Source organism: Miniopterus schreibersii, assembly GCF_964146895.1.
Source record: "Miniopterus schreibersii genome assembly, chromosome: 9".
NCBI classification, from domain to species: domain Eukaryota; kingdom Metazoa; phylum Chordata; class Mammalia; order Chiroptera; family Miniopteridae; genus Miniopterus; species Miniopterus schreibersii.
The window spans coordinates 77,648,678-77,673,782 of NC_138118.1; the positions used below are offsets into that span (position 1 = coordinate 77,648,678).

The 25,105-nt window shown below is 39.7% G+C and overlaps 1 protein-coding gene across 1 annotated transcript in view; it reads left to right on the forward strand.

Moving 5' to 3' along the window:
• The window catches only part of ITPRID1 (ITPR interacting domain containing 1), a gene marked incomplete at its 5' end in the record, with an annotated part of 50,140 nt that overhangs the window by 14,290 nt on the left and 10,745 nt on the right, over window positions 1-25,105 (forward strand). The window contains 2 exons of the mRNA XM_081147155.1: window positions 990-1,540; window positions 3,870-3,927. Coding sequence (XP_081003281.1) covers window positions 990-1,540; window positions 3,870-3,927 — 609 coding nt within the window. The remainder of the gene's footprint in view (window positions 1-989; window positions 1,541-3,869; window positions 3,928-25,105) is intronic.

Below are 25,105 nucleotides of genomic sequence, written 5' to 3' on the forward strand. Positions count from 1 at the left end.
TAAAAACAAAATGTGCTGTTTCCATTACCATTGTTTTTAGTATTGGTGATATCAAAAATAGTTTTCCCATTTTTTTCAAAGTGGTAATGTGCCCCCAAATCAGCCCTTGTTGCATTAGATCTCCCCATATGCTAATTAGGTCAACATTTGCATATTGCCCAAAGGATTGACGCCAGATCATCCAAAAAGACTTACAAGTTAAGAAGCTGGTCTGTTTGGAAAGGCAGATGGGTTGTCACGTTAGTGACTATCTTAAGAGACTGAAGACAGTGTATATCCTTCCTGAGTCATGCACACTTAAAATTTCAACAACTGGTACTTACATAACATTGTGCTCTTTACAACAGATGTGAGAGACATTTAAGACAGGTATTATTACCCCCATTCTCCAGATGAAGAAACTGACCATTTACTGTGTGGCTGGCACAGGGCTAAGCAGCATATATCTATTAATTCACTTACTTTGCAGTCACACTTTCAGTGATTGGTAGACCTGGAATTTGGATCCAGGCCCTCTGACCCCATGCGCCATGATCTTTCCACACTCTCAGGTGACAATAGATGGAGGTGAGCGTGAGGATAACTACTGCGTAAAGGGCTGGAAGAAAGTCAAGTTCATCTTGTATGAAAGACCTGGGTTCACTTTTTGACATTTAGTTTAATTCATAAGGTTAAACTCAAGATCATCTTTGCCTGTTGATTTTATGGATTAACACATAATTAACTTTTGACATATATGAATCTAGTTATGCGTGTACAACTAAATATGAAAGGTATTCACTTTCCCCATAACACAGGGATGTCTCATTACGTAGGGGAGTCACCTCCACTATAACTAGTAGCATGTAGAGGGGGGAAAATTGAGTTTCAGGAGCTTAGTCCTTCCCATCTTGAAAATTGTGTGTTAACCAGCCTCTTCAGTTTTGACCACCTTATGCAGTTTCATTACTAAGACCCAGCCTAAAAACTGCATTTTCTATGTTGTTCAGGCCGTTTCCAACAGCTGGAAATCCTGGATCATGTGGCCAATGCCTTCTCATCTTTGCTCAGTGATGTTAACACCATGCAGAGCAAAGCCGACGAGAAAGACAGAGAGGAAAGTGCTCAAGGAACCTCCACGCGTGGAGCCCAGGAGCATCAGAGAAGAATGGGCGAACTTTTCAGGAGGGCCTCCAAGCCGAGCCTCAGGAGAAACAGGAGTTCCGATGTGTCAGAGTCTTTCAAGAAGAGGAAACATTTTTCCACCCCCTCTGCAAGGTTACCAGCCGTGACAGACACCCTTGACCAAAGCCCGTTGTGTCCTTTGGCAGAGCAAGGGCCTCTCCAAGCCTCTGATGACTCGATGCCTAGCCATCCTCCCCGAGCTCTTCTGAAAAGGCGGTGGCCTTACTCAGCCACACTGGCCCATCAGGCTCCTCCCTCCCATGTGCCCGAGGGATCAGGCAAGGACAGAGCTCGAAAGGAAAGCTTGATTCAGGCCGGCAAGCTCAAGAACTTGTCTGGTGCGAGGGAAGCACCGGAATCCTTCGAAATGGAAGAGGTCAGTGTCATACCTGGTGCTCAGGTTCTAGGGGAGATACCCTCATGGAGGCAGCTCTGCCTCCCAGCCCTCATCTAACCCCTTCATCCGTCCGGCCCTCGGCAGCAGGTCTTACTGCTCCACACTCCTGCTTACTCCAGGACATTTAAGGTCATTCTAGTTGCTTCAGGCAGAACTGAATGCCTATGAAACTGGCCTTTGCTTTCTCCCATCGCTTTGCTCACAATTGAACCCACAGGTCATTTCTGACGTTGCAGTTGCTCACTGATAAAAGCATCTCAGGATGCTTTTATCTACTCTGACTTTCCACATTTCACCTTCGCTGAGGGTCAGTTCAACTACCTCCCACTCTGTGAAATTCCTGCTCTGTAATCTCACAGCCTGGGCAGGGAGAGAGAGAGAGAGAGAGAGAGAGAGAGAGAGAGAGAGAGAGTGTGTGTGTGTGTGTGTGTGTGTGTGTGTGTGTGTGTGTGTGTGTGTGACATCTCCCCCTCCACCAGCTCCTCAAGGACCAGGTCATCAAGGGCACATGTCTTGGAAATATTTCCCCCAGGATGACGAATGTGGGGCCCTATACAGAGCAGTAGGGTGGTTTGGTTTTTATTTTTATGAGACCAGTATTTTGTTAGTTCACTTTAGGATTTATTGATAGTCACATAGTTTGACCCCCATTTCGCCGCCTTCTCAATTCATGCTCATTTTCACCCTATTTAGATGACATCTCACCTGCACTTCAGTCTTTTAAAGAAACAAAAACATATATATATGCACATTTTCACTGATTTCTCTATTCTTTGATATTAGTACAAAGAAAGTACAGAAGAGCAGGGATTCCCCCTCCCCCTGCAGCTTTCATATTAAATTATCCAGAAGTGAGGCAGGGTATTTACATGCAAATCCCAGGGTCAGCCGCCCTGCCTCGGACCCTGTGCTGTGAGGCACTCTGATAGGCTCTGGTAGGCGGGAAATGTTTCAAACGCTTTAATGATTTCTTTACTTTTACTTTTTAAAAATTTATTTAGTTTGGCTCAGGCAAAATAACCAGGAATACCACTGGTTTCCATTTTAAATGATGGGGGCTTTTTCCTTTCTTTAATAGACGGCTACATATTTGCATTGCATTAAATGGAGTTTTCCCCATGAGAATGGTCACAGCGAAATACTTCTCTTATTCTATTTGACACTCTTGTGATGCACACTAGTTTCAGTTACAAAAGCAATGAAAATAATGTTAAGAAGTATGTTGAATTAATTACAATATAAAGTAACTTCTTTTGAACGAATATTTCTTCTTACGTTGCTGAGGTATGTTCTCAGGGTCCTCTGTTTACTCCTGAGATAAAGGTCATCTCAGTGTTTAAAATGCTTGTGTCCTCTGACTCAACCTTCAATATTCACACACCAATCTCAAATAAATATAACACGTAGAAATAGGTTCATCCCAGCATTATTTCTATTTGCAAAATTTAGAAAACATTCAATTTAGGAAACTCATTAAGGAAATTAATGTACCTTTAAAATGTGGCCTATTGTGCAGTCATTACAGATGGTGTTTTCAGACAAATTTTATGATGTCAGAACAAAGTTCTTCCAAATTTTGAGTGAAAAAATGACTACATAACTATATCCAGAATGAATGTATTAAAAAGAAAACTTGCACAGACACACTCTAAAACATTAACAGTAACTGAGTTCATACATTCTTTAACTTCTCATATTTATTAAGGTTCTATAGTAAGCAATACTTTTTCTTTGTTTTAACAATAATTTTATTTTCATCAGTAAATCAGTATTCATTAAATTGCTTAAATATTTTTTAAAAATAAATTCTGCTTTATCAGTTTGGAAATCAAACTTTCTTTGAGCTAAGCTTTACGTAGGAACCCAGTTATAAATTTTCTGAACTGCTATTCATAAATTTACCAAGTCATAAATAAATCCCATAGAGAGCTAAAATTAAATATGGGAAATAACTTACTTTCTCCACATATATTTAAAGCTATTTGGGAGAAAAAAAATCCACAATAACAATATTCTTATTATTTCAGTTTAGTTCAAATGCCACATGTTTCGGGCAGGGCCTCTGTTCCTCCCCCGGGAGTGATCTTCCCCCTTCCCTCCCCTGAACCCCCTTAGTTCTCGGAATCCTTATTTTGAGTGTCTTGTCCACGCCACCTGACTTCAGCAGACTGTAAGCGTTTGAGCTCAGAAATCCTTGTTGATCCTTGTAGCAGTAGGCAGTAGGCGCTCGCTAGATGTTGATTCCATAAATGAAGTGAATTTATTACGAGAGCATCTCTGATGAGTTTGACGCATTCTGCTGTCTCAGGTGCAGAGCTTTGAAGAGGAGACTGGCGGTCCTCCTGACCTGACTTCAGGAACTGGAGGTAAGAACTCAGCGATTTCATCAATGGTCTTTCAGGCAGAGAACGAAAGTAACTGCTACTCAACTTGCTTGAAATAGAGAAATTAAATTATTACCAGGAGATGCTATACCCATTACACGACTGTCTACTACCGCGTTTTCTACCTGCTACTGTAAAAATTTACTAGCGATGCAAATGTACATGCAAATTTCAAAATACTCACTGCAGAAATGTTCAGTATCGGTGGGGCTAAGGTCGTCTGTAGCTCGTCTACCATTAACTCTATATGAGCCACCAGGATAGTGGAATGGACTTCACATAGGACTGGGACTAACTGGCTGAACACTTTCTTATTTCTACTGCCAAATGCTTGATATCGTACAATTCATGTCATGTTACTGGGCCTCAATTTTTTACCTGTTATAAAGAGATAAGTACAGATCATTTCTAAGTTCTCTGCCAGCACTTACTTATATCCTAAATTAAGTGATTATACGACCTTCAGTAAATCTTTTGGGGGAAGCAAGTTGTCCAGATGTAGCTTTCCAGATCATCTCTTAGAGTGATCTTCTATTATCCCAGACGGCAGAGAGGGCCGTCTTTCTCTCCTGGTTCCTATGCCCTTGCTCAGCTTTCACTGTGACTCAGCACCTCCATAATCCTGTAACGCAGCTAAGGGTAGGCAGGGATTAGTGGAGCAAAATAAAGCAGACGAAGCCGGTGTATTTCCTGGAAGAAAGTATGCTAATTTTTCATTTAATTTAGTGTGGTGTCAAACACATCTTTTTTCATTACAAAGTGTATGTATGGGCCTCATTCTGCTAAATGCTGTTTGGAAATTATGCATCAGTAATTATAGGGTCCTGCTGATTACATAAATTGTGATCCTGCTCTTTGAAGTAATTACCACATAACCTGCATCGAGGTTTATAAGATAAAAATAAGCATCTGTTTTCCATCTAATTGAATGCTTCTCAATGAAGCTGGAGGTTCCCTTGCCAATCAGAGCTGCCTTCCTTGACATTCAACTGAGAGGCCTGTTGATATCACATAAGTCGCCCCAATCATTCCAAAAAATGATTTGGGAAGTTAGGCAAAAGCACTCATCTACATTTAATCTCAAATTTAGAGAGCAAAGCAATATGGGTGAAGGTTGGCCTAATGGAGGAACTCAGAATGACAGTGCCACCTGTTTTATTTGGGGAGGAAAGCCCCTTTCCCTCTCTCTACCTTTTCTTCAGACTTTCCATGTACCGCTTCTCAACAGCTGCATTTCTGACTTCAAAATGTCCAGTTTGATAATAATATTTCCAGTTTGTCATATGACCAGAATTCAGTCTCCCTGTTTGTCTGTTTGTCATTGCCCCAAACTGTCTCTTGATTCTTCTAGCTAGTAAGACTGCTAATTTCTGTAATTTGTTAAAAATTATGATGTCAATGAGAGCCCGCCCCTGGGCTAAAAGACTTTCAAAACACGAGAAACTCATCCAGTGCCATTCCTTTTGTAGTGCTGAAGTCTTCTCCATTCTCTGCCAGTTTTGGGTCCTCAGGTGCCTTTAGGTAGAATGCACCTAGAAGAATATATAAAGAACCGTTAATGGTTATACCCAAACAGAAGGGAAATGAACATGTTTTTAAAATTAATTGGCATCTTTTTCTTTTCTTTTGTTACCATGTGCATATGTTATTTTCATAACACTGCTTAGCAAAAAATTCTGGCAATGCTATAGGAAATTAGCACAATAAAAATGGGACATTTTGTTGTTAATTTACTGCCCCATTCCCCGTAACAATCAGTCCAAACTTTTGTGCTCCTTTTATTTTTTAATGTTTAAAAATTTTTAATAAAAATGACATATCATATGATGATTTGATGTGCATATGAGCAGTGAAATAATTACTGTAGCCAAGCTAATTAACATATCATCTCTTCACATAGTTACCCTTTTGTGTATGTATGTGATGAGTGAACCTGAAATATCTCTTCCCAAATTTCCAATATTTAATACAGCATTATTGACTATAACCATCATGTTGTACCTTAGATCTCTAGACTTACTCAACCCACATAACTGCTACTTTGTACCCTTTGACCAATATCTCCCCCCAAATTAGGAGACTTTAATATTCCTCTCCTCTTTTACAGGTCAAACAGGAAATAATAAAAGATGATAGAAAAGATATTATTATAATTGGTAATGCGCTTAATAGAAAAATACTGAAATAAGTATTTTTTGCCAGTGTTCTAGAAATATTTATTAAAATGTCTAAAAATTTGTAAATGCAAAAATTATTTCATTGATTCTTTACACACACACACTCTCTCACACATGTTGTATAGGTCACTTTGTCATAGATATAAATGTAGTAATATTTAAATGCAATAATAAAAATATAAGCAACACTTTCCTCCTCCAAACAAACAAGACAAAATGCCAAATCCAGAACTTGGGGACTGAGTCCTCCAAGTGCAGAAAATGCTAAGCTAAAATTATAAATGAGGATCATTTGAATAATAATAAGCATTTCATTTAAAATTAGAGAATTGGAAAAAAAACAGTGATCTGAGGCAAATTCATAGCATTAATTGTTTTTATTATCAAGCAAAGAAAAAAACAAAATAAACTAAGTATCTGCCTCAAGAAATAATCATAAAAACAATAAAATAAGCATAACAAGAAGATAGAGGTTGATAAATAAATTAAAATTAATAGAAAACTAAAGATTTGATAACTAAAATCAAAGCACTAGTTTTGATTCTTTTGTGTAAGAAAAAGGCAAAGCTGTCAATAAAAGAGAAGATGAACACACACAAAATTGGATAATCAAACTAAAATTTTAGAAATGACATATAACCACTGATATAGAAAATAAATTCTATAATATGCAAAATCCATTTTTAAATTATAAGGAAACATCAGTACAACTAATGTAATTAAAGCCAGAGATACTTAATATGGATGGTATTTTAGAAAAATATATATATTTATATATTACCAAATTCACATTGGTATTATATTACCAATATTTATGTATCCATATATATTTAAAACCAAAAAGTTAACAAAGTAACATAAAGGCTAAGCAAACCAACACCACAGGAAGAGAAACAAACAGGAATTAAATTTATCAAAAATACCTCGAAGTACAATGAGCAACAACAACAAAAACAAAATTGTTGTGTGACCAGATTTTTAAATTTTTTTCGAGATAATTGCTCTTCTCTATAAATCTTCCAGAAAATGTAAACATTTGTACAATTTCCAGTTCCTTTTAGACTTTTTAAAAACTTGACATCAAATGTGACTAAAATGGCACATAGAAATTGATAAATTTCACTTACAAATATAGATGCAAAATTTTTTCAATAAAATAATGGTGATTTAAATGCAGTGAAACATATCACAAGTAAAGGTGGGGCCAAACAAATCATAGTTGGGTACACGCAATAGATAAAATATATAGTAACTTTAGCCACATTTGTTATGCATTCATAATGTATATACAAAGTAAAAGCACAAAAATATGCAATGGAAAATATTAACACCAAATTTAGGATCCTGGCTAATTCTGGGAGGATTAAAAAAAAAAATCTGAAGTAACTATGGTAAAATGTTATATTTTAATAGAGCTGGTGGGTGGCTACAAGGAATAGATATTTTGGTGCTATTTTCTATACATTTTATGTGTTCGGAATATCTCCCAATGTGAGAAAATTTAGGCATAAACAAAGATGTAAGTAGGAATTTTCCTCAGTAAGATAATGTAGATGAAGCAATTTTCAATCTTGGTAGTAATCTAAGAAATACAAATTTACTCATAGACAACCAACAGTATGGTGATTATCAGAGGAAAGAGGGGATAAATGGTGATGGAAGAAGACTGGACTTGGGTTGGTGAACACATAATACAGTATATAGATGATGTATTATAGAATTGTACACCTGAAACCTATATAACTTTATTAATCAATGTCACCCCAATAGAGTCAATAAAAAATTTAAAAAGTAGTATAAATTATACTGAAATAAACAAGTGAGTTATTACAGTGATGGAGGTTTAAGAGATGATATAATCTAACGTTGGCAAGGATACACACTGCTTTCTGAAGGCAATATAACAATGTTTATCAAGAACCTTAGGTGAGTGCTTACCTTCTGACCTGTGTATGCCCTCTAGAAAGTTATCCTAAGGTGGTTATAAAGAGGTGTGAAAAATCAAAACTAGCCCAATATCCTCTATAGAGGAGTGTTTAAATAAAGAATGCCACATAAAATGAAATATTAGGTGGTCATTGAAAATGAGAACAAACTGGTATTTTGTACCACAGTAGTTAAAGACTTAGAATTCAGAGAGAAAAACAAGTCATAAAATAAAATGTAGGCTCTTATAGGAAAATGACTCAGTTTGCTTAGATACAAAGTTGCATATATAATCTATATAATCCCCATAAGGTTTGCTTATGATATAAACTACAGTTAATAGTTTGGTGACCATCTCATGCTGATGAGTTTAGGTAATAGGTTTTTCTTTCTTCTTTTTACTTCTTATATTATACACATTTAATTTTTTAAAACAAATTTCTAACCCTTACCCTCCGCATAAAAAATAGATCGATTGAGCAAGAGAGATCACAGTGTCAACTATGGCAACTTCTAGACGATGGAATTACATCTGGTTTTTCTTTCTTTTGCTTATCTCTAGTTTCTAATTTGTCCAACAGAATAATCATTGGACAAAGATAATCCTAAGTGTTAGTTTTGACAGTTTGAGTATATTTGGGAATTCAATGAGAGCTAAATTATTAAGGCTTTGCTAATAGGATATTTGCTCCAAAGCAAATTTTGGAAACATTAACTTTGAAGACCTACTTTTTATATCCTGTCTCCTGGTGGTGGTCCTCATCAGCTACCAGTAAACTACATTCTATTCATTCTCTATCAATCTCTCCCTCCCTCTCTCCCCCCTCCCTCCACCCCCCCCCACTGTGTCATTTCAAAGGGACTGGTATGCTAATTTGAAAGAACATCAAAAATGGCCCATAGTCTCTGTTCTACTCTCCTTCCTTTCTTTTCTCTACCTCTGCCCTTGCGCCGTTGCTGGGTTTGGTAGATGACACTTCGACAGGGCTCATCTGGAGGAACTCATTATTTGTTCTCTTATGCTAAACGGTGTTCCACTTGAGGGCAGGAATCTTGTCTTACCGGGCATCCTCAGGCCTAGCACAGTACCTGACCCATCAGAGAGCCCCATACACACTTGTTGCCTCCCCACATTGGTCGTGTCACCATCTGGCTTCTCTGGTCTTAGCCAGAAGAGTTCCCATTCTAACTGACCAGTGGTGCTTTCCCATTGCAGCAGTGCATTGTGGGCAGAGTAGAATGACTACCTTAAAATACAGTACATGGTATTTTCAATGATTCTACTGGCATGGATTTCAATCTTTGTAAATTCAGGAATGCATGCAGTTTGTGCATTCCTTTCAAACCTAAGAACTGGTGATTTAGTGAGGGGTGTTGCTCTTAGTCCTAAGTAGCGTACACTTACTTCATTTACTTCTGTTTTGCACACTTTCTAGCAAGATCTCTCAAGAAGTTGGTTTTCCTGGATATACATGGAATGTGTTGTTTAACTGTATATTCCAATCGATTGTAATTATTATTAGGGAGCAGGTTATCGTTCATGAACAATTTACATGGATATACAGATGAGCAGTGTCCCAAACAGTTTCAATCACATTACTTAGCATAATTGCCACAGATTAAGTAAGTTGCCTAAGTTTACGCACTGACAAAGGGAAGCCAGGATGTTCTGAATTCAAATCCAGTTCTCTTCCAGACTGAATCCACTCATTCAGCGAGTATTTAACGAGCTCTTATCCATTTAAAAACCTGTCCTAGGTACTGGAGACACAAATGGAAGCGAAACAGAACCCAGTCTCCTGGAAATTGTTAGTATTAGGAAAAACCAATTAATTACGGAATAACAATTGTGATAAGTGTCATGAGAAAAAAGCAAAAGATGACTTGAAAGCTTCTAGCATCCAGGAGAGAGCCCCGTGCAGATCTGAGCGCCTTGCTAATGCATCCTTTTAAACTCTTGGCAGCATTTGAGCGCTCACCCTGTGCCAGGTGCGGCTCCAGGCTCTTTCCCTGCAGTCGTTCCCTGACTCCTCGCCTGGAGGTGGTCCTAGCATTCCCATTCCCATTCCCATTGCACAGGTGAGGACACCGAGGCAGAGCCACAAGCCTCAGGGCCCCTGTCTTTGGCTTCCCGCTGCCTTCTATATTGACCGAGAGATGGCCCCAGGTCCTGAGTTCTTAGCGCTTGCCTTAACTTCTAGCGCAGAAAAGCTATTAAAACAACAAAATTGCTCAGCAATGAGACAGACTTAGATCATGAGACTGGGAAGACACTGGCTTCTGCAGTGGCCTACATGTGGATCAACTTGGCCACCCGTGGCCTCCCACTTGGATTACTCCCACGCCCCCCCGCTGAGGTGGGTCTCGCACTTGGAGGTAAAACTTGACTCCGCCGGCTCAGAGAAGAGGGCCCCGAGTGCCCATCTCTTTTGTTGTTCGCTTTGGGTGGCGTCACTTGTTTTCAGGGAATTAGCACATAGGAAAGAGGGATCGCCACACTGAATGGAACCCATCGCTCTCGACAGCTGGTTCATGAGACAGGTTAGGACCAGGACCTTGGTGGAGCTCCACTCTCAGGGGCCCTGTCTCTTGGCTCAGTCGCCTGGCCTCGATTTGAGTCCAATTGCTTAGTTTTCTGCACACCCCACGAAGGCCAATTCCCACACTGCTCTGTGTCTTTATGTTGCTCCACAGTGCCACCCCCTGCTGCTTAACCGAGGCGGGCTGGGTGATAAGGGTCGTTGTTTGCCTTCCTCGGCAGTGGGCAAGGAGACACCCGGACTCAGAGAGCCCTGAACGGTGTACACAGAAAACCAGAGTGTCTGCTAGGCTCGTTTTGAAATATTACAATTTTTTTATTAGGCAATTTTATCATTGTTATAAATAAGTAATTGTACTGGGGAGGAGGGATAATCCTTATTTAATTAAATTCATCTATACTCCCAGGTTGGCAGCAACAAGACATATTGGAAACTAATACCCACAGCCTGCCTCTTTGCATGTGCAATTAAAAATTCACTCCGCGGGAGCACTGCAGTTTAGGGTTGCTTTTGGCATTTACAAATTCTTTTATTTTGTGACTTTTTTTTTTTACCACACACATATGCTGGAGCAGATGTTGCTTATTTGTTGTTTAGTCCAATCTGTAGGCTCTGGCAGCCAGCTCCGTTGCTCCGTAATGAAGCTTTATTCACTGTCCTGTATTAGGACCCCGCGCTGCACGCGACGCGGCCTCAGTTCCCAGCAGGACGCCGCAGTTATTGCCCTTGTAGTGGCTGTTTACAGTTGGAAGCTCGCACTGGGGAGAGCAAAAGGCAACCACAACAAAGGGCCGGGCGGTTTCAGTGGGACGAGCCCAAGGCAGCAGGCGGGAAGGTCACCCCGCAATGCCCCGCTCTGTCGTTCTGCCCGGTGGCCTCAGCCTGGCACCCGGACTCATCTGCTGTGGGGATTTGGTGTCTGAAGCCGGGAAGCATTTCCTTCCTGCTCTTTCTCTTCCTTTCCTTTCTCTCTCTCTCTAGTTATTTAATTAGATCGCAAGCAGGGTCCCACCGCAGCTCCCCCCCCAACCCACCCCTTTATTCCGGGGCATCCATAGATCCGTTCACAGCCACGCTTAGCCGAGGAGCTCTGCCCAGCCCCAAACTCTTCCTCCCATATATCACCCCCTCATCACATCTCTCCTCATCTGCATACCGTTCCTGGCTGCCTGTGTCTTAGGGGGAGCCACACTTCATAAAGTCTAGAATGTCAGGTCCGTGTTGATCAAAATAAAGACCCGGCTCATCCCTAGAGCTGCGGTGCCAATTTGGAGACATTCGCCTTCTGGAAAACCCCTGTCTTGGCCAGGAGGCAATCAATCAGAGATGTAACCACCTCCATCTGGCACATTATGACATTGAACCTCACTATTAACACATTTGCGATTCATCTTGTCCCAACGAGTGGTGCCAGGGACCAAACCACAACCTCCCTCCCCGTGGCAGCTGGGAGCACTCTAGCTCCCCAGCATGCAGAGTTAGCGCGTTGGCTCCTGTGACATCGCAAGTAACAATTCTTTTAATTATCACACCTTCCCTCCCCCTCCCCACCCACTCCACAGACATTTTGGCACCGAGGGGATATTTTGCAGCCGGCAATCAGTGCTTCTCTTAATTGACTGAGTATGTTCCAATCGTGTGAAGCCGGGTATGATCCGCCATCGAGTGCAAGGGGCAGTTGCTTGAGGCTAAGTTCTAAAGATATAACCCCTACACTTGTCTGGAAGCTTTTATCCCGTAAGGATGCTAAAGCGTTCGTTCATCATGTTTTCCTAAAAAAGTTTATTCTCAAAAAAATGATTTCTCTGAATTGTCTGTGTGTGAATGTGAATCTCCTTAGGATTGAATTCAAGGTCTTTGCCGCTTGGCCTCAGTCCATCCTGACAGTTTCACTTCCTCTCCCACAGCCTAAACTCTGCGTGGATTGGGACACTCAGCTCCCCAACACTCCCCACTCTTAAATCTCTGTAATTACAATGCTCCCTTTTCATGGGATCCACTTTCCATCTCCCTTCCACGTGCCAAAATCACCATCCTTCAAGGTCTCAGTTCAGTTATTACCTCATCTCCTCCAAGAACCCCATTCCCTAAACTCCTTCTTCAGTGCTCCCCTAAATTTTGATAAGCCTTAACCATAAGCCTTAACACAGTTTTCCTTGAATGATAATGAACTGGTACACAACATATGTCCCTAACTAAATAGTTACTTTTTTTTAAGGATTCTTTGTATACATCTTTGGAGCCATCTCTCGGCTTGGGGTTGGCATCACACCCACAGAGGTGTCGGCATGGGGAATGGGTCTAAGGAATGGGACTAGACCTGTGCCGAGAATTCTGGGTGCCAGGCACTGCAGGAGGCACTTTACATTCTTAATTCATCCTCAAAACAGCCATAGGAGTAAGTGGATTGTACTCCCATTTTACAGATGGGAACTGAAGGTCTGAGAGGTTAAGTAGCTAAGTCAAGGGTATCTACCTATTGAGTGACTGAGTTAGAATTCACAGATCTGTCTGATCCCAAAGCTTTATTCTTGCTCAAAGACTCCTCTATGGCCCTAGATAAATTTTTAATCCTGTTAATGTTAGAATAGTCAAGATACCACCCTACTATAAATAGGTAGGTAGAAATAGATTTATAGTTCATCAGAGAAAAAACTGCTGTATTTCTAAAGGAATGTTAAAATTAAAGTACATTAATACGGTTGAAATTGTCCACACCAAAAAAGAAAGCAAACCAAAGTTTGTGATTTCACCAGGGGTTGAGTTTGTTTAAATCCAGGCTTAATGATAATAATAACAATTATTACTATTGTTGTTATTGTTATTAAACCCCCTCACAGAATTATGCTAGATATGAAAATAAACAGCAGCATGCCTTTCTATGCCCCTTATGAAAATTAAACTTTTTGTTGAACAAGAGATGTGTTTCAGAACTTTTTCAAAGGCTGCTTTGCCTCAGATATGAAACCAAGGTCCCTTTATTTTGTTTTAGCCTGAGAGGTTGTTTTAGAAGATTAAAAAAATCAGTCTCTCCCAGGCCTTTTGAGCTTAAAAAGATGATTATGGAAGGAAGGGAGGGTGTAGCCAAGGTAGTCGATAGAAGCCACCAAGGAAGAAGGAAGGGGAAGGAAAGTGACGCATTTCAGATGTTCTTTATCTCAAATTTTATCCCCTGTTCTTGCCCCAACTCAGCCTCACTACTCTCCCCCCCCCCTTCCTAGGTCCCTTTAATTGCTGGCTAACGGCTAGTGTAAACCTATCCGATCCGAGGCGGATATCACATTAAGAAATAAGGCCATTAATTAAGGAATTTGTGTTTTCCCAAAGCTCTCAGGTAGAATGAAAATAATGTGAAGTTCAATGTCTGGGGGGGGGGCAAGGGGAAAATCACACCTCCCCGTCTCCTTTTGTAGGACCTGTTAGATGGAAGTCACTTGTTCTTGTCTTGTGTGGCAAACGTCATTCCGTACAAGAAGCGTAAGGCCTTAGAAACGGTTGAGCAAGTAGGGAGACTGGTGTTAGAAGAGACTTTGACTGACCTTACTCTGGCTGCTCTCGCCCTGGAAAGAGAGCTGGCAGTGCCCCCTCCTCGCCTTTCCTGGGAGGGTTGAAGCCAGAGGTGAGGCTGGTTCCCCTCCTGGAAAGGGAGGTTAGAGAGGGGCTCAGCGCCAGAGCAGCTGAGGTTTTGATTGGGTTCTCCTGCTGCCAGCTCCAGCCTGCGGCTGGTGCCCACACAGACTCCAGCGATGGGTCTGCCATGGTCGATTTCCTTCCCACGTGCGGTTTGCCCACCTGCATGGCATTCGCACGGCTTTAACCTTGATCGCGGCCTGACGCATTAGCCAATCAGGTTTCAAATTCATTTCATAAACTAGAACAGGACGTGAACTCTAAATATTCTGTTTTTATTAAATGACTTTTAAAAACATGTTGAACTGGCCTCCAGGCAATTTCGTTTTTGTCAGTGTTGTGTCCTTATTGTTCCTATTATATTAATAGATGATAATATAAATTCTTGCCTCCTGAGAGGTGAGACTACTTCAAAATTAAATATTTGCTCTTCATTAACTGGAAAGTGAACAAATTCTGATTTCCTGGCAGTCCAAAGTTTCTAACACGCATACTCTGGTAACCTAGAGAAGGACCTGACACCTATTGGAAGCTCAAAAATGTATTTGTTCATTAAGTAAATGTGAAAACAAAAGATTCCTCTGGGGCTATATTTCTACCTATGATAAAAACACAATAAAACCAAGCTCCTCCCTCAATGTCTGTATAGGGCACAAATATGAGAGAGAGAGAGAGAGAGACTCAAGATGGCCAAACCCCAGAGACTTCAGTGCCCAAGGTCACTAAGATAAAACTTTGCAAAGATAGTATCATCCAGTATCATAGATTTCTGTGGATCTGAGTTGGTATGAAGAGAGCTTTGAATTTAGAGGAATAAAAAATATTTTATGTCCATCAGACTATCATTTTCAAATATTACTATCAAATATTGTATCAACTGGGGATTTCATCAAGGATACTGAATAAAAAACTGAAAGTTTATATGGAGATACTGACACTGAATAAAATATATGGGCCGAGATATTTCTGGCAAAGCTTTTTTTTTTTTCATTTTCCTTTGTGCATATTACCTACTCTTTGTTCATGATCCAATACCTTCTAAATGTATTTTCTTCAACAAAGTAAATTTTTATATCAGGTAAGTTAGCAAATTGAATAATTTCAATGTACTCTTACTATCTACCCTTATGGTAATTTTCATTTCCCCCCCCCTCTGGATAGATAATTTCTAAGCCTGCTATGAAGCAGTCATTCTTAAGGATTTTCCTTTGTCTTTTTCTTGGGTTAGATTCTATCTTTCCAAAAAAGATGTAAAATCAGAAAACAATGTGCCTTTTCCATTGGACAAATGGTGGCCCTTAATGCCCAGTGCCCAGTTGTAATTCTAGGTTATCTTACAATCATCCATGAGAAGATTCCCTTGGATTGGAATTTTTTTTTATTTTTTATTTTGGATCTCCTGTTTTTTGGTACTTCCCTATCTTGATTGATGCCATTACTTTGATGGAGGATTATCTCCAGTAGCTTCTCAAAAAGTGTTCAGAACGGGTAACTTTTTAAAGACCTTATATATCTGCAAATGTCCTTTCCTGCCCTCACACTGATTAACATGTTGGCTCAGCATCAAATCCTACCTTTATTTCCTTCAGAATTCTGAAGGCTTTGCTCCAGTGCATTTTCCTGATGACTAATGATGTTGAGCATCTTTTCCTGTCCTCATCAGCCATTTGTATCACTTGTTTGGAGAAATGTTTTTAAATTAATTGCCCATTTTAAAATTGGGTCATTTGTCCTTTTGTTGTCTAGATATATAAGTGTTCCTTACATAGTCTACATAGAAATTTCTTATCACAGGTGTGATTTTCAAATATGTTATCCTATTTTGTGAGTTGTTATTTTCTTTTCTTGGTGGTGTCATTTGAAACTCAGTTTTAAATTTGGATATAGTCCAAAGTATCTATTTTTCTCTTGCTACTTGTGCTTTCAGTGTCATATCTAGAACCCGTTGCATAACACAAGGTCACCTATGTTTACTTCCAAGAGCTTTATACGTTAGCTCTTGCAAAATTATGATCCATTTGAGTTAATTTTTGTATATGGTGTGAGGTAGGAGGTCCAACTTTACTTTTACATGTGAATAGTTAGTTGTTTCAAGCATCATTTGTTGATAAAACTATTTTTAGTAATCTTATTGAAAATCAATTGAATATAAGTATAAAGGTTTATTTCTAAGCCCTCTTAGTTGTACTCCATCCTTACGTCCATCCTTATGTCAGTACCACACTGTCTTCATCACTGTAGCTTTATAGTAAGTTTTAAATCAGGAAGAATAATTTCTCCAAATTTGTTCTTTTTTTCAAGATTGTTTCAGCTATTCCGTATCCTTTGCATTACCCCATGGATTTTAGAATCAGCTTGTCAATTTCTACACCCAAAAAATAAAGCTGGGATTTTGATAGAAATTGTATTGAACCTTCCAATCAATTTGGGGACTATTGCCATCTTAACAGTATTAAGTCTCCTGATTTATAACATGGATGTCTTTCATTTATTTGTGTGTTTTTAAATTTTCTTTCAACAATGTTTTGTAGTTTTTCATGGACAAGTCTTCACTACTTTGATTGAATTTCTTTTAAGTATTTTTATTCTTTTTGTGATGTAAATGAAATTGTTTTCTTAACTTCAGTTTTGGACTGCTCTTTGCTAATGGATAGAAATGACATTGATTTTTGTATATTGAGCTTATATTTTGCAATTTTTCTGAACTTGTGTATTAGTTCTAATAGTTTTTTTGGTGGACTTCTTAGGATTTTCTATAAGATTGTGTTCTCTGCCAATAGAGATAGTTGTATTTCTTCCTTTTCAGCCCAGATGGATTTATTTCTTTTTCTTGACTAATTCTACTGAAAATAGTAGTGAAAAGAGTGGACATCCTTGTCTTGTACTTGATCTTAGAAGGAAAGCATTCAGCCATTCAGTTTTTTACCACTAAGTATGTTAGCTATGGTGTTTTATAGATTGTCTCTGTGCTTATGTTGGAGCATGCCTTCATCGTTCCAACTACTTACAAGTCAGTCTTCACTTCCTGCTTGTGCAGAGCCTCAAGGTTATCCAGAGATGAAAGATGAGGGTCTTCTTAGATTTTTGCTGGTCTTTCACTCAGCCCTTCAAATGTGCACAGCCCTCTACATCCATGGGAAAATGTCAGAATTTTTCTGTCCTCTATGGGTATGAGCCAGCTTCTTGTTTTCCCAACTAGAATCAACATCTCAGGCAGCTGCAAAGTTAAACAATTATCATTGATTGTTTTTGACAAATACCATTTAGGAGCAGTGAGTCAGGTCATATAAAGTCTAGTAAATAGGGCTTTGACAGAGAGCCACCAGGCAGGTCAGAGAGTGACAGTTCTCCAGGAATGGGGCTTTTCTAGAACTTTCACAACCTTTCTGCTTCCTCCAGTACCTGCTATGACTGCTTGTTTTCACTGTTATTGTTGTTTCAAGTCTGCTGGTTTTCCAGGCTAACTCAGAGCTAGGAAGAGGATGATGGGGTTAGAATTAGTTAAAATACCACAAAGTTGATATTCTTATTTATATCAGCTTTTTTTAAGACCTTAGATTGTTGTAAGCTGTTGGTTAATTCTAGAGTTCTTAATTTTGACAGTTTTAATTTAATTTTGACTGTTTTTGTGAGTGTTCTTGTTGCTCTTATGGAGTAACGGGGTTCGGGGGGTTAAGTTTCCACTACTCCAGAAATACTTCTCTCCCTTTCTGTCTTTGTAATAAAACACACTTTTTAACTATAGCTTTAGTGAGATATCTGCAAGAAAAACATTACATGCGTTCATTCTACCATCTTAGTAAGATTCTACATTTTATTATTCATTAACAATGGATTTAAAACTTTCTCCTAGTAGAATATCAGGTATTAAGACACACCAGAAGGGAAGCTATTCTTGGTTAATATCATCTTCCTTTTAAATCCCCATATGATCAGCAGTCTGTTTCATTTCAGTCTAAAGCCACATCCAGTGGTTATGTTTGTATTTATGCTGTATATGCAAAAGTAGTCTGGACCTTCCTTCCTGAGTTTGAAAGACGGCTTCTCAGAAATGCAGATATCATTTTGAACTCCTTATTGCTCTTTGTACAGCATAATGATATTAAGTTACATTTGTGTCATTCTTGCCGTTAATGAGAGCTTCAATATTTTCTGTCCCATATGTTTTTTCCTTATAGTCACCTATGCAGTAGCTCAAGCAGTCACGCTTATCCACATCTTTCAAGTGCTGAACTTTGGCTCAGTGGAGTTAAGTGACTTGCCATAGAACAACCAACAGGTTGCACTAACTGGTTGGGAGTTGAATCCAGGTCACCTATATTAAAGTCTAGAGACCTCTTCATTATACCAACCAATGTCCTAGATGCCGGTATCATGGAGTTTTAGATTTTATTTAGTCCAAACCATCCAGTTCTTAAAGTGCTTATATCGCCTCCAATATCTTCTTCAGCACCTAAAATAAAGGAAATGGAGAGGTCAGTTTGTAAATGTTTCCAATCAAATTATGCTTTCCCAGGGAAGGCTAGGTCTAGGTACCTAGAGGGTTAGCAGGAGGGTGTGGAAGTAGGGTGAGACTCAACTTTAGCTCAAATTTTTAAAAAAAGTGTGCATACAGGTTTGCAACTTTATACTTCTTCTAGTCATTTAACAAATATGTATTGAGCATTGATTGTGTTCAGAGCTGTAAATAATACAAAGCCTCTACAAAAGAAAGGGATGACATACAATTAATAGGTTTAAATACCTCACGAAAACAGTAATTTTCTGTTTTCTTCAATTTTGTATACCCAGATCCTGAGAACATGTGCAGATTCTGGTACATAATGGGTATTCAATAAATGTTTTATGGAGTTAGTTAATTAACGAATAATAATTCCAGATGATTTTAAAGGCTATAAAAATATAAGGTAGGGTAATGAAGTATAGAGTGTCTTGGCACAGAAACCTGTATTATATTGGATAATTAAGGTTTTCTGAGGCAAGAGTATTGAACACCCTTGTTATCTGATTTTAGCAAGGTCATTGCTTATTTTTTGAACCTACTTCAGAAACAACCACTGAGAAAACTCCTGACTCAGCAGCTTCATTTCTACTTTTAGGTCACAAGGAACCCTGGAATGTCCTTTGGTCCATTGCTAAGGTTTTCCATCACCATCAGCCAAGGGATTAAATGGATATTTCTTTTTAAGCTATAACCTTTCAGCTTGAGAGTGTAACTCAGCTCAGATTAATTTTGTATGTTCTTAAGGAGAATAAAAGTGGTTTCTCGAAAGTATATATTGATTAGCAAAACTGTACAAGTTACCATAACCCAGATCTGCGCTAAGGGAAATAAGCCAGTCAGAGAAAGACAAGCACCATATGATTTCACTCATATGTGGAATCTAATGAACACACTGAACTAACAAACAAAATAGAGACAAACTCATAGATAGAGAGCAGGCAGACAGCTCCAGGTGGGGAGGGAGGGGTTTGAGCAAAAAAGAAAAAAAAAGAAAGAACCCATGGACATGGACAACATTATGGTGATTGATGAGGGAAAGGGGTGGGTGGAGGTGCAAGAGGGTATAGGGAAGACAAATGGTGATGGGGGGAAAAATAAAATTAAATAAAGAAAAAAATTTTTTTAAGAAAATAAGGCAATATACCCTCATTAAACACATAGTCAATATGTTCTCATTTCTTCTTCGGATGTGGGTACCGGACTGACTTGTGAAAAAGCAAAGATTCGATATGTGTGCTTTAACGGAAAAAGCATGAACAGAAGGTCAGGTCACATGTGTTATCTGTGTAGCGTATAGTAAGTTATTTGTTATTACTAAGGATTCATCTTGAAAGTAATTAGCAAAGTCTCTTCTCTCATTTCTATGGAAAAGATGTGAAGACATGATTAGTAACTATCAATATATTGACTTTAGTGTTCTCTTGAGCAAAATGAGGCCTTAACTGATTTAAAACATGGAAATCCTTTCTTTGATTCTTATGAGCAAAGTGTGTACAATGACATAGATTTTAATGTTCAGATATGACCAAGACCACTACTAGTAGCATACCAATGGACTAATTAAGGACCGATACAAGCAGTGTGTTAAGGTTTGCCGAGAATTCTCACTCCGTTTTCTGTCAAGAGGCGTGACTGCTGTTCAAAGCTTTGACCCGAGAGGCCTTCTGTACATACAAATGTGTGCATTGTTGGAGCTCTCAAGTTGTTCAAGAATGATGGTCTGTCATCAATATACTAATAACATGACCTTAAATTGATCATGATTTTTAATTGTGGCTTTTCTTGATTTTTTAAATATAAATTATGGTCAATTTACTTTTTTCTATTTATTATACTTACGGTAAGCGAAGAACACTTTACATATTTCAACCCTTTGCTTTCAATTATTAGGTTTTTTAACATGCAGGTTCTAGAGCTCAGTTGTGAATCATCTGTACCCTTGGTCTTAGATTGGGTTCCCCAGAAACAGACCTTGGGGAAAAGGTCTGGGCTAAAGTGACTTATTGGAAAGTGTTCCCAGGAAGAACAGCAGGGGAGGGAAGAGGGAGCAAGGAGCGAAGGAGGCGATACACTTTATAACACACCCTGCCGCACACAGACAGGGATCCAGGTTTTCCATCATCTCACTGATTCCACAGGCACGGTCGCTTATTTTAGCTTTAAAAATAGGTGATACCTTAAATCCCACAGAAGCTTCCCCAGAGAGCTGCAAGAATAGTTTGCAATGGCTTTTTGTTTTTTCTGATTTCCTCTGTGCCCGAAACAAGAAGCAGCATGAGGATTATGCACAAGTGAATGAGACAAAAAAACACAAGACCTAAAAGATTCTAACATGCATATATGTTGGGAGCATAAAGGCATTAGCTTGTCTTTCAAACAACTGTTAGGCTCCCAAACCTCTCCTGCCCACTTTTTGCCTTTCCAAGCCTGGGTGCTCCGTGTAGAAGAGGAATGATTTTAATCTTGGTGGTTGTCCTGGTCATATTTCAGTCTAGATGGTTAAGATACTTATATCTTCTCTTCCTCAAACCCCTGTTGCTTGCATGCCACGTGGCCTCCTTCTTTCCTTTCTAACCATCTGCTCCCGGGCACCACTGTGGGGCTGCAAACAGCTGGAGGGAGCACCCCAGCGGTGGCTGCACATCAGCGGTAGGTGCGCTCGTCCCAATATAATTTGTCTATCAACTTGTTCAGTTTATAAAGCATTTGGCATCTTTCAGGAAGGAAAGCCCGTAGAAGGGAAAATCCTATTATTACCCCAACAACCTCGGAGGCTCTGCCCCACTGCTCTAATTAGTCTGGTGGTAACACCAGCAGTTAGCAAGTGATAGACCTCTGCCGAGAGGGTGACTGATGTGAAGGAGTTTCTCAATGGCAAGTATGTGATTGAGAGCCTGTAATAAAATTAGCCTTAAGCTTTAGGTTGCCCACGGTATCATACCTCTACGCAGTAGTAAGCTGGACAAGAGGGGCATTGAAATAGTCACCAAATGTCCCCAACAGTTTAATTAAAAGAGAATGTGTAGCTGCATAAAATCAAATCCATTTTGGTTTTTGTGAAGAAAATGTCACTGTAGCCTGACCAGTGTGGCTCAGTGGTTGAGCATCGACCTGTGAACCAGGAGATCACGGTTCGATTCCCAGTCAGGGCACATGCCCAGGTTGTGAGCTCGATCCCGAGCAGGGGGCGTGCAGGAGGCAGCCGATCAATGACTCTCTCATCATTGATGTTTCTGTCTCTCTCTTCCTTTCCTTTCCTGTCTCTGAAATCAATAAAAACAGATTTTTAAAAAAGAAAGAAAGAAAGAAAGAAAGAAAGAAAGAAAGAAAGAAAGAAAGAAAGAAAGAAAGAAAGAAAGAAAGAAAGAAAGAAAGAAAGAAAGAAAGAGTCATTGTAAATGGAAATAACAGAGTTCAGACCAAATGATTTCAGAGGAAACTCGGATCGGTGTCCTCTGCTAAAAGTTGCTCTTTAGACAAGTTTCTTACCCTCCAAATAATTTAATGTCTCATCTTATAAGAGGGAAAAATCACCTATACTTACTTATGACTTTCTGCTTTGTATTTGTGCCCCTTCTCCCTCCCACAGTAAGTTCAGTAAGTTGGGTTGAGAGAATGGAGATAAAATATTTGAATTTCAGAAGAAAATGTTTGATTTCTTCAAAAGAAAGATGCTTAAATTTACTTCTAAGACTACAAATCACTGCAGGGAAAGAAGATAGAGTCCCTTTTCTGATTTTAGCAAGGGAAATAGTGGAGAAAGAATTTCAGAAGCGTTCATATTTAGGGTTGTTAGAGAAACTTCACCCTCTGTTCAGACATTTCCTGGTGCCCTGACCTCCCTGGGACCTTAAGGGAGCCTGGGGAAGACAGAAGCCCGTCCAGCTCACAGGCTCTTAGGGAACATTACGCCTTCTTGGTACCATCAGTGGTACAGGAGCAAGGACTGTGATGTCTGTACCCAGATCAAAAGTGTGATCTTTTCTCCAAACTTAGGGTCATTTCCACTTCATGTATGTATCTCCAATCATTTACCACCCAATTTGCCCCTCTCCCACCACAATAGGACCAATACCCCATTATAAATAATTAGGGCTGTCCATGGGCAAAAAGAGGGCAAGTTGACATTGTTCTTTGGGGCACCCCGCTCATTCTTCTGACACAGCCCTGCTAGAGCCATCTGGGCATGGCCAGCTCTTGGTACCCAAGGTTCAGAAATCTTTTGGTCAAGAAAGGGAAGGTGCAGAATATTTCTTTGCCCAGTCCCAAGGCAAAACAGCTCCAGAAGGCTCTTCGCCTTAGAGAAGGCAGAGATGGTACTGGAAGAAGATTTGAGCCAAGAAAGCAAGAGCGAGCCAAAGAAGACCAAACGCAGATGCCAGACACTTCCCTCCCTTAATTGGGTCGCCATGTGGAACCCCAGATTATAGTTCTGTGTTAAGACTTGTCTACAATTGTCTCTAATTTGTGAATGAGGAAACCAAGGCTCATAACAGTTAAGCGACTTGCTCAGGTTCACCCAGCTGGGAAGAGCTGGCTTCAGGACAAAACCCAGGTCTCTCTGGCGCCAAATGGCGTGTCCTGCGAATTCCATGCTGCAAACAACCCAACGATGGATGTAACTTTACTACAAAATGTGCTTTGCAGTTGCAGATTGCATTCGATGAGGAGCCAAGGTGGATAAAACAGTTCATGTATCACGAGGGGGTGGGCGACACGTAGCATTTCAGGGTTCCTCTGTAAGACCGGGGTCCTCATCACTTACTATGTCTGAGAGGGCACATCCCTGTCTGCTCTCCCCTCTGACTCCCCGTTTACCTTTGTCTTCTTCCAGTTTCTAAAAAACACATTCTCATTACTTTTCATCTCTATACATTAACTGTAATATTTTATTGGTTTTTTAGTATAGGTTCAGTCCCCCCCCTTTGTAAACACATACAAGGCTTTCTTCCCATGTCTCCGTAGGCCTTAGTGAGCCATGTTGAGCCAATCTGCATACTCACGTTAGATATTTAGGGGTGAAGGTGGGGCTGTAATTATTATTTTCAGGCAACCAGATTTTTGTCAGTATAAAATGGAAGACTTAATGACTACATTTCTAAGCCAACCTTCATACTTTACATATGGGGGGGAAGGCCCATGAGGTTTATTCCTAGTACCAATGATAATTAATGACCAAATCCAGACCCAAGGCTCTCAGTCCTGACTCTTCCACTGTGATCATTTGATGATGAACCAGTTCTCTGTGTAACCTGTTCCCGCTTACTCTTTGTTTACCTTCCTGTGTGAAGCGAAATTTAAGCAGCTCAAATCCACTACAGCACAGTATTTTAATGTCAGAAATGATGTCTGATTTCTCTTCAATCCCCAGAATTTACCTTAGTTCATAATATACAGCAAACACTCAAAAATATGTACCTTGAGGAAACAAATGATCAATGAGGATTTTAAATAAAGCATTTTCTTTAAACAGATAAAGATTAGTATAAGTTTTTCTTAGGATTTTTTCAAACATCTTTTCCTTTATAGAGTTGAGTTATAAATGCTTAATCAAAATAAAATGATCTCTCCTTAAATTAGAACACTGTATATCAGATCTAGCTTTATGGGATGTTGATAAGAAAGTCCTTTATTTACAGCTACTTGGGGATGATCAATCCTCCTGGAAACTTTGTGAAGACTTCTTTATCTATGGCTAAATCTGTGAATTTTTTTCCATGTTAAAAGGAGCCCAAGTTGATTCTAAAATCAAAGAACAGACAGAAGTTCAAGTGGGTTGTAAACTTGGCAAAAACACGTTCTGCCAAGAAAAAAAGAATTCGGCTTCAAAAATCTGTTACTGTGAGTGCATCTTCCAGTTTCCTTTTGTAAGAGCAAAGTCCGGAAAAGAGAATCATAACATCACATAAAGCAATGGAGTATGTTTTGTGTGACTAAAGATATTAAAATGGCTTGTTTGACATCAGGCCAACCGTGTGACTCCTTTTGAAGTCAATCTGAAAGAGGCCACCTTGTGACCACAAGCCTGGGTGTATAACCTCATGTTCTGAGCATTGCCATTGATGGCATTTTAAATGGCCATCGCTAACCTGGTAGGAGAACTTTTTTCTAATATATTTTTGTTTGCATTTTACCACCCATAGGTCCACAGTTGGCCCTTTCCTTTGCTGCCGTGCTCCCTTTGCTAGCACGGATACCCCAGAGACCCGTGCACCAGCTCCGTTTGGCTCCCCTGCAGTAGGTAGCCAGGAATTCTCTTCTGAATAGCTTTAGCATTTGAATCCAAACAGTTTTCATGTGCCCAGGGAACCATGCTCTAGAGGAGGAGCCAGGGCTGCCGGAGCCCCAGAAAAAGGGACTTGGTTTTCAATGTGCCCAAAGAC